We start from the raw sequence: 10,314 nt of genomic DNA on the forward strand, positions 1-10,314 counted from the left end.
TAATTTGCTCTTGTCTGCTTCCTCATGCCCCTACCCCATAGGACAACGCTGAGTAAAGCCAGAACACAGAAGAGGGCTGTGGTGAAGGACCAGCATGGAAAACACATTGACTTGGAGCACCTGGAGGATGTGCCAGAAGCACTAGACCAGGACGACCTCCAGCACGATCTCCAGCAACTTCTCCGGCACTTCTGCAAGGAGGACTTGAAGCAAGAGGCCAAATGAGGAGCTAACCAATTCTCCCACCAGAAACCTTGTGTTCACTCAATATGCAATTTCCCATTTCTGCACGGGAGTGATGTAACTGACCTAACCTACTGGGATATCCTGGCATTTCCACTGTTAGCAAATATACTGCATTCTATTTTCATTTCTTCCCTACCCCACCCCCATCCTCTTTAATGAAAAGCTAATTTGTGACCAAAGATAGCATCCTTCATTTTGGATGCTGTATCCACTACTTAGTTATATCTGTACTAACCTGGGGATCGGCCACCTCCAATGTTCTTTGCTTCTGCGCAAGCTCCATGAAAATCCATTGATCGGAAGAACTTCACCTGCAGACCTCTTCAAGTGACAATTTATAGGAACCCTGCAGAGGGATTTCCATGTACAATGTATATAGCTGAAATGCTCAGATGAACAACATATTAAAGTTAAAACCACTGCCTATCATGACTACATCGGGCATCATGGAATAAAAGGCCCCTAGAAATTGATGAACAATGGTTAATAAGATATTGCTAACACAATCGAATGACAATGCTGTCCTACTACGCAAGAAGCACTTCAGACCCGTTGTGACCTTAGAACTTCCAGAGTAACCATTGCTCCCAGTTAAAGATGGGTTAATAGCCTTGAAGAACCGTCTTCATGGAGAAGTTTGTGCTGGTGCTGGCCAGACATGATGTGTGATTCTCCAACAGCCACTCACAGGGAGGGGAGGAAGGGAGCAGGAGTGAAGCAATGATGTATCCAGGAGCTGGCAACTACATGCTGTGGCTTCCTAGCATCTTCAGGTCTCTTAAATCTTGGACACATTGGCAGGGTATTTTACAAGCTATAACTACTGTAGTTTTCCAGTTTCCATTGCTGCTTTAGCAAACCATGCTGTCTTACTAGTGGCATTCTCTTCTGGCCACTGCACTGTAGATAATTCATTGGAAACAAGACTTGCCCACTACTCAAAAGGTTAAAGCCCTTCACCATGTTGGAGTGGTTTCTTTTTTCTTTTTTCCAGGTTTATATCTTCTCTACTACCTGCATGTGGCATTCAAAAATCAAATCCATGGTCCAAACGCTCATCTAATCACGTTCATAGTTTTCATTCTTTTTACCCTGAGTGAACACTTCACTGTCCAGCTAGATCTGTTTTTCAGCTTGTCGATGAGATTGAGAAATCTTTGAGAATTTGGTTTTGGTTAAAATTTGGGATTTATTTTTTTTAAATCCATACTCCCTTGGAAATTCTGAAGTGCATTCATGCACTTTTGTGTTTGTTTGTTTTAAGAAAGGGACTATAACAATCCTAGTGACCCCAATGTCCTAGTCCATATCCTTCTAGTGGTTGAGGCTGTGTAGCATTTTAACATACATATATATATATACACACATATATATTCACAAATATATTCAGAAATGGCATACATTTTCAATCAGTTATCTGTTAAAGAAAGTATATTCAAAGAAGATGAAACTTTAAAAAAGAAAAAAAGAATCAACCTTCCAGGAATTGAACATTTTCCAATTCTGTCTGGTCTTTTCCTGTTGTGCAAAAATGACTCATCGCTCCAAATGTCAAAAACAAATGTGGCAAACAATGGCACTTCATCATTTAAAATAACATTGCCAAGAGAGAAAATTTCCTAAGAGGGAGGTTTCCCATAAACCAAATCTCCTAAGTCTCAAATGCTAGTGCTTTTTGGCAGTTGGGTAGGAAATAAAGCATTCTTTGGCAGCCAAGATGAAAGAGGCCCAGGGTGAAACTTTTTGAGACACACCAGGGCCTTCTTGTCAAACTTTCACTGGAGCTCAAGAAAAGCATTTCTGTTGTGCTGTTTGCAGTGCAGATGATGTCTGTGTAACAACATAATGGTTAGTCACCTTTTCGATTTTGATTTCTTTTTGCTGTGTTATCAAAAAAAAAACTTGAATACTGTGAGAAGAAGTGAATTTTTCAGTTGACGAATCAGCATCTTGTTCCCATGGTGATAACACTAATTGAATATATCTATGAGGGCATGTATTAGTTAATGGAAAAACTACAACACTAACAATACATAGCTGCAACGTGTACAATGGCTGATTTAATTCAATAAAATGTACAAGTGTTAAATGTGGCAGCAGTGCTTTGTTCTTTTCTATCACAACTGTGCGATTTTAGGACAGTAAGACACTGCAGACTTGAAAGTAACAAAAAATATAACTTGCTTTTTAGTGTTTTTATTTAGTAACTGGATATGTGGCGTCCCCGGTGCTATCAAACACTAGAATAGATTCTATCCTTGCCATCAAAGAACTTCCACTGTACATTACACAAAAGGGGAAGAAATGAAGGTTTATTTGCAGTTTTGTGATCACTAGGAAATGTTTAATAGGAATTTGGGGGAGATGCGGAAAGGGAGCCTGGTGTTGATAGCATAGCAAGAGAGTAGGGTAGCTTTGTATTCTTGGTTTTGTCCCTAAGACCAGAATCACCTGAAACATTTCTACCTTTGGAACCCATGCTTAGCTCTGGAGTTCAGTTTCTCTCTGACATCCTGTGAAGGAGGTACTAAATGGAGACATTACTATAAACAAAAACAGGACAAGGCGCTATAAAATAGAAATCAGTTGTGTCTGAAGTATGATTTGTTTTTTTGAATAATGCTACATTTTTTTAATGGTGGAAGCAAAAATGTATGGTTTAGAAATCAAGTAGATTTTATTTAGATATTATCTAGTTTTATATATCAAGCCCACATGGTCTTATTCATCTGCATCATTAATTTGCAAGGTCTTTTAAAGCTAAAGTATTAAATGATGCTTGAAATTTCCCAAAGAAAGCAAAGTAACTTTTGTTCCAAGGCAGGAGCGCCTGTATGACCCTCCAATTGCCACCTGGTTGTATAATGTGCTGTGCTATCTGTTCTTGGGAAGTCTGGACCTACCATACCTTGGATTTTATTAAAATGATAAAAGAATCTGAATGCGCATGGTCTTCTCATGTTTAGTTATTCACTTTGCCATGCCTATTTTTAAAAAATGAACGTCTGTGATTCACATGTCCTTTGATGGAAATATTTTGTAAAGTGAGGTGAAGATAGAGCTTCCTAATGGAGGGTGGGTTATATGCACTCTCTGTGTACTCACAGACAGCTTTATGAGTCAGAAAAAGGTGAAACTTATGTCTTACCACTTTGATATAGACTTGAATTAAATCTGAAGTTAGGTTGCTTGTGGAGTCATTCAATTTTGCATCAGCAGAGTGGGTCTGTATGTGGGCTAGTGGCACATGAGTAAAATGGACAAGAGAAGCTAATCATATTTTTAATACAAATCAACCTAGGTATGAGGTTTCCTTTCATGGAAAAAATGATAAACTGTTTAATTTTACTCTGCCATAAAGAAAAATTCTTTTAAAGGTTTTGTCTTCAGTGACTCCCCCCCACCTTGCTGAAAAACTAAACTCTCTTTTTTTCATTCAAGGTATGACTTTACTTTCTTATCTAACTGAAACTAGAATTACAATCAGAATGAACAACCTTGTGAAATTTATAATGCAATTTTATGCCATTGCAGGATTGGAGCCTTTCAAGATATCTGGCAGGGGAGGAGAACTTCCAACTCCTGCACACACATTTTGAAGTACTCCTATTTGGTTATACTCAGATTTTCTGGTAATAATAAATTTGTCCCCTTGATTTTTCAAAAGATTTATTTGAAAGGAATAATGACAGAGAGGGAGAGACAGAGAACTTCCATCCATTGGCTCATTCTCCAAATCCTGCAACAACCAGGGGTGGACCTGGCTGAAGGCAGGCTACAGGAATGGCATCAGGCATTCAAGCACTTGGGCCAACAGCTGTTTCCTTCAGGGAGCACCAGCAGGCAGTTGAGTCAAACATTAAGTGGCTAGAACTTGCACCCTTGCACTCCATTATGGGGTGTAGGCAAACCACACAGAGTCTAAGCTGGGTGCGAAAACTCCTGCCACATCATTTGCTTTAACTCCACAGTATAGAGAAAATGGTACATGTGTACACTGGGTTTGTCCGTTAAATGTGGTACCCAGAGAGAGTTCGTCAATCAACCGAAAACAATCACTTGGTAAGTGCTTTTTAAAACTTTTCTCCAAGATAATGTGACAGAATAGTTAAATATGTGATTTTAGAATAAGGCAGACTGGATTTGATCCACATCTAGCAACACCTAGTGGGCAATTTTGGGAAAGTGTGCGTACTGGAACACAAATTCTTTATCAGTAAAAACAGAGATGCTAATGCTTGCCTCATCACAACAGATGTAGAGAAATTCAGTTTCCCCTGCCCCATTTGTCATCCCCTTAATCCAGAAGTACTACAACACCCAGTTTGTTCTTAACATTCACCACTATGGACTCATATGATGGACTACAAGTTCATGGGGGCAGGCCTTTTCATGCAGCAAGTTAGGTTAAGCCAGCATATAAAAGTGCTGATTGAAGTCCTGGCTACTCTGCTTCTAACACTCTTTGTAGGCAATGAATGAATAAAGAAAGACCCAAATACTCGCATTTCTGCCATGCATATACAAGATCTTGATGAAATTTCTGGCTCCTAAATTTATCCTGGTCCAGCCCCAACCTTTGCAAGCATTTCAGGAATAAACCAGTAGATGGTTCAATTTCACTCTCTCTTGCTCTTTATCTCCCCTCCCCTCTTGGTCACACTACCTATCAAATAAATAAACGGTTTTTTTAAAATAGAGATTTTTAGAAAAATAGAGTCATGAGTTAATTCACATTTTCCATGAACTTGATATTCACCTCTCTGAGGATAGGTATTAAAGACATTAGCTTACTATTCAGGTTAGAAAATACAGGTATGGTTAACCACTTCCCATTAGGGAATCATGGAGACATTGTCAATTTGCTCTTTGATTCGCTTCCTATTTTGAGAAAACATTCTGTAGGATGTTTTTCTCAATTGACCCTTATAATTCAATTCTTGTTTCTGTTCTTTTTCCAACTTCCCCCACATTCTATTTTGGGTTTTCTTCTTTCTTCCCACTAAAAACTACCAGATTGGATGAAGCCACCCAGAATTCCCTTCTGAATGACTGCTCCATAGAAGCGCAACTCTAGTAGAGCCACTCTAGCAGAGGTGGCTAGGTTTAGATTTGACTGCAGGAGTCTGGAAACATAGCGGCTGCCTGTAGATACACACAAACAACTGAAGCACATTGTCAGCAGGAAATACACATGGTACTAGCCTCTGCTCGGGTTGATCAGAACCCAGCCTTTAGCCAGGCGACAGTGCAGAATTCACGGGCACTGGTAAGGCACTAACAGAAGTCCTGTGTGAAGTTTTCAACTGACCCATAAATGTGTGATTCTTTGGAGAACCACCCCTCATCCACACTCTCTCATCCAAAAGAGCAAGAGACAATTTGGAGACTCTGTAATTCTAACATTCCAGTTGGTGTTTATGGATACATGTATTATATTGTTTATGGCTTAAACAATAGAAATTGGTTTTTTTTGTTGTTTCATTAATTTGAAGTCTAAGCTTTAATGTGATGATAGGACTGGCTTTTTGTGCTAAATCAGTATCAGCACAAAAACATGAGTAACACATTGCATTATGACATTATGATGGCTCTGATATCGTTTGAGGAATTTGTCAGCACCATTGTAATCTGTGTGTGCATTGTCTGCCGTTGACTCACACGACAGGTGGCATGTGATTGTACGGCTAAATGTTAGAGTAATCAGTGTCAGAGATTCAGACTATAAAGTTTGGATCAACACAATTCTGCTCATAACAATCGGGATTTGTCCAAGAAAAATTAAGGTTTCTGTACATTTTATGTCAAAAGGCATTAAACCTTGAGAATAACAAACTTACACAAATGTGGAAAAGGCCAAAAGACCGAAAAATTCTTCTTTGAAGAAATCCTTTGGTGCAGCAATCTGAAACCCCAGCTGCACTGAAAGGCTCAGCTTCATATCATGTATGTTTCTCAGAAGAGCGGCCAAATGTATCTGCAAAGCCACAGCTTGGATCTTGTTACAAATTTCCCATGACTCTCTTCAGCTGTCCCTTGGAAATAATTATATTCCTTACAAATATTGAGCGAACACTTTTCCTTGGTAGACTCTTAACACATAACCTGGGAAGGGATTTGAGAAAATACATAGTTCTGAAGATCTTTCCTCAATACACAGAGAAAAATGTGCAAGTTTAACAAGGTGGGAATTAAGCCAAGTGGACAGCTGAGCAGAACAGCGTTCCTGCAGGACAACAGTCTTTGCCCACCCACTAATCCATACGTATAAAGCTGTCTATATGCCAGGGAGAGTGCTTGTGGTAGACTTGGGCCAAGGACATCAGGGTGGACCACACAGAGTTCTGACTCTTGGAGCCTCCAAAGCGTCCTAGCAACTTTTATTTTCTTCATTACAATCCTACGAAGCAGAAACAGATGAAGAAACTGGAGGACAAAGGGGTGCATCAAGATCAGGCAGCTAGAAAATGATAAAATGAAAACTTGAAACAAATGACTCCAACCACAAACTTTTCTTCATACTTGAAGGACATTGACCCTACCACTTGAGAGTTCTTAATCTTGTAGCACAGACATATTGAACCAATACTTTCATAAACAAATATTAATTTGGGCCCAGCGCGATAGCCTAGCAGCTAAAGTTCTCGCCTTACACACACCAGGATCCCATATGGGCACTGGTTCTAATCCCGGCAGCCCCTCTTCCCATCCAGCTCCCTGCCTGGGGCCTGGGAAAGCAGTTGAGGATGGACCAAGGCCTTGGGATCCTGCACCCATGTGGGAGACCTGGAAGAGGCTCCTGGCTCCTAGCCTTGGATCGCCTCAGCTCTGGCTGTTGCAGTCACTTGGGGAGTGAATCATCGGACAGAAGATCTTCCTCTCAGTCTCTCCTCCTCTCTGTATATCTGCCTTTCTAATAAAAATAAATAAATTTTTTAAAAATTAATTTTATTCTGGAAAATATCTTCTATGCAAGAAAACAAGCCTATTTGGTAACTTTGTAAGTTCTGTTGTTCAAAGAAAAAAATATCTTGAAACTTAAGCCTACCAGGCTTTATATTCACCAGATGACTTGCCTGTTACAGGAGAAAGGCATTGGACAAGCACTTCTTCAATATTATGTTAGAGTTCTCCAGAGAAACCAAACCCATCGGATGTGTACAGATATGGAAAGGGATTTAAAGTACAGAATTGATGCATACAGTTATGGAAGCTAAATCTCAAGGGCTCCACCTGACAATCCTGAGAGCCAAGTTAGCTGAGGCTGAGGGTTCAGGGCAGGGGCTGTCTTAAAACCCAAAGAGAGCAGTTGTGTCTGAGTTTGAAAGCAGAAGTAACCGTCTTCTCAAAGGCAGACAGGTGGGGAGAGATACACCTTCCTTACTGCCCAGCCCCCATGGACCAGTGGAACCCAACCACATGACGGAGAGCAATCAGCTCCACTCAGTTCACTTGCTCAAGTGTTCATCTCATCCAAAAGTACCACCCGAATCAAATCCAGAATGTTGGGCCAAATAGCTGGGCACAGCATGATCCAGTCAAGTCAGTGCTTGAAACTAACCATCACAAATGACTTCCCTATTGCTACCTCCAAAATTATCTACATTTACACACAAGCCACGACTTACTGTGTCAGAGTGTTCTGCTTCTTTCTAGAGGTGTGGTCCCGTTATTGCCCTTATCTGCAGACCCTGGGCAACGAGCAAGTCTCGTCCACCAGGTAAGCATCCAACAAGGGCAGCATCTACGCACTCAATGGCAGGCCCTCACCAGTCCCTTGGGTACTGGCACCTTCACCTTGGATTTTCTTGCCTCCAGAACTGAGAGAAGCAAGTTTCTGCTGTGTGTAAGCTCCCTGTGTGTGGTGTTCTGTTGCAGTACTGCACATGGATGCGGTGATCTTGCCTTGCCAGAGCTGCTTTCTGGTAATGTTCTCTCCTGGGTATCTTTTCCAGCCTGGAAACACAGCTCAGGAAAAAAGCAGATTTGGCCTATCTTTATGATTACTTACGTCCACTCTCTTTCTCTACATAGGCTTTCTCAGTTTATTATCATTTCTTAATCTTCATGCAGTCTGACTTTAAAAATATACATATTAAATGAATTTAAAACCATAGGTTATGCTGAAAGTGGAGCCCAAAGTTAAACTACAAGCCTGAAATGAGGGTCATACAGAAAAGAAATGGAGTGGCCAGACAGTGAAACCATCTGTGAACCATCTGGTCATGGAGAAGTGTGGAGCTTGTAACCAATGGGAGAGAGTGTGTCACATATGGTAAATGTGGAGACAAGTAAAACTGTAAGAATTATGGTATGAAAAGACAAACATACAGAATATACCTAAAAACTATTTTCTTAAAATAGTAATATAATCACCACCAACATAATCAAGAGGTAAAAGATAAAATAAAACAGTAAAATAAAATAAAAAGCTAAAGTAAAAATATGCAATGTTCAAAAAGAGAAGGGGGATAGCATTGTGGCACATGATGTTAAGCCATCCGAGGAATGTCATCATCCAATAGTGAAGTGCCACTTCAAATCCTGGCTGCTCTGCTTCCAACCCAGCTTCCTGCTAATATGCCTGGGAGGAAGCAAAAGAGGTCCAGGTGCTTGAGTCCCTGGCCCTAATGGATTGACCCAAATGGAGTTCCTGCCTTATGGCTTCAAGTGGAGGGAAGTTCTCACAGTCTCTCCCTCTCTCCGACACTCTTCCCTTCAAATAAGTAATTAGATCAATAAACAACTACTGCATAAAAAGAGAGAGCATGGGGAAGAAAATCAGGAAATAATAAAAAGATGTTACTTAAATTTAGATAAGTTAAAGTTGAAAGCTTGAATGAAACAGAATATCTTGAAAAAAACTGGAAATTGCTAAAATTTACCCCCCAAAAGTCTAATAATAATTATGAAAGAAATTAGGAAAGAGGCCAACAACTTGAGCCCACATGAAAGTAGCAGGTTTACATCTGGTCACAGATGAATTCTACTATACTTTTAATGCATAGATAATTTTAGCAACTATAGCCCTAGAGAAAAGAAAAGTATTTAGTATTTTTTTTTATCAAAACAAGTATAATATTGGTACCCAAATTGGAGAAAAGAACCAAAAATTTTTCCAAAATAATAACAATTTTTAAAAACCGGAAACCAAGTTCACAAAGGAAACAAGGAAAAACACAAATAAAATACTAGCATATCTACTTAGGCACACAGTTTTAAAAAAATACCTACAACCATATCATTGGTCCACTTCAAGATATAAAACAGCTCATTACGAATAGGAGGTTACAATAAATATAAGATGAATTTGTTACATAATACAATTACAGAGAATGCAGTTAGGATACAGTTCGCCAGTGGCATTGGTTTTACCCAAAACTTGTGCTTCATAGGAAATGCCTTCTAAACTATACCTTTTATCACATAACCTAGATTTTTAAAAAATATTTTTATCTTTAGTTAAAATACAACTCTTTTAATCCATATGCTACTTTAGTCCATGTATACACAATTTGTTATGCTCAGACCAGAAAAATTGACATAATCTTACATATGTTATAATTTTGTTGAGTTGAGAATATTCAAAATCCCCTTCATTAGGTATTTTGAAATGATTAGTTATTGCCATTAATAACTATCCTGGGGCCCAGTGCGATAGCCTAGTGGCTAAAGTCCTCAGCTTGAACGCACCAGGATCTCATATGAGCGCTGGTTCTAATCCCTGCAGCCCTGCTTCCCATCCAGCTCCCTGCTTGTGGCCTGGGAAAGCAGTCGAAGACGGCCCAAAGCCTTGGGACCCTGCACCTGCATGGGAGAACTGGAAGAGTTCCTGGCTCCTGGCTTCAGATTGGCTCAGCTCTGGCCGTTGCGGCCACTTGGGAAGTGAATCATCAGACAGAAGATCTTCCTCTCTGTTTCTCTTCCTCTATATGTATATATCTGACTTGGCAATAAAAATAAATAAATCTTTAAAAAAATAGCTATCCTGTCATGTATGAAACACTAGAAGCTACTTCTTCCACTGGGCCCTTGTGTCTGCCAACCACCCTCTATCCCCAGTCCCTA

At 39.9% G+C, this 10,314-nt stretch overlaps 1 protein-coding gene across 1 annotated transcript in view; it reads left to right on the top strand.

Annotated features, from left to right (window-relative positions):
- The window catches only part of ANK2 (ankyrin 2), a 216,415-nt gene extending 214,076 nt beyond the window's left edge, over window positions 1-2,339 (top strand). The window contains exon 50 of the mRNA XM_058666952.1: window positions 42-2,339. Within this exon, the coding sequence (XP_058522935.1) occupies window positions 42-225 (184 nt within the window). The 3' untranslated portion in view covers window positions 226-2,339. The remainder of the gene's footprint in view (window positions 1-41) is intronic.
- The last annotated feature ends 7,975 nt before the right edge of the window (window positions 2,340-10,314 follow it).

The sequence above is a fragment of the Ochotona princeps genome, chromosome 7 (assembly GCF_030435755.1).
Source record: "Ochotona princeps isolate mOchPri1 chromosome 7, mOchPri1.hap1, whole genome shotgun sequence".
Taxonomy (NCBI): domain Eukaryota; kingdom Metazoa; phylum Chordata; class Mammalia; order Lagomorpha; family Ochotonidae; genus Ochotona; species Ochotona princeps.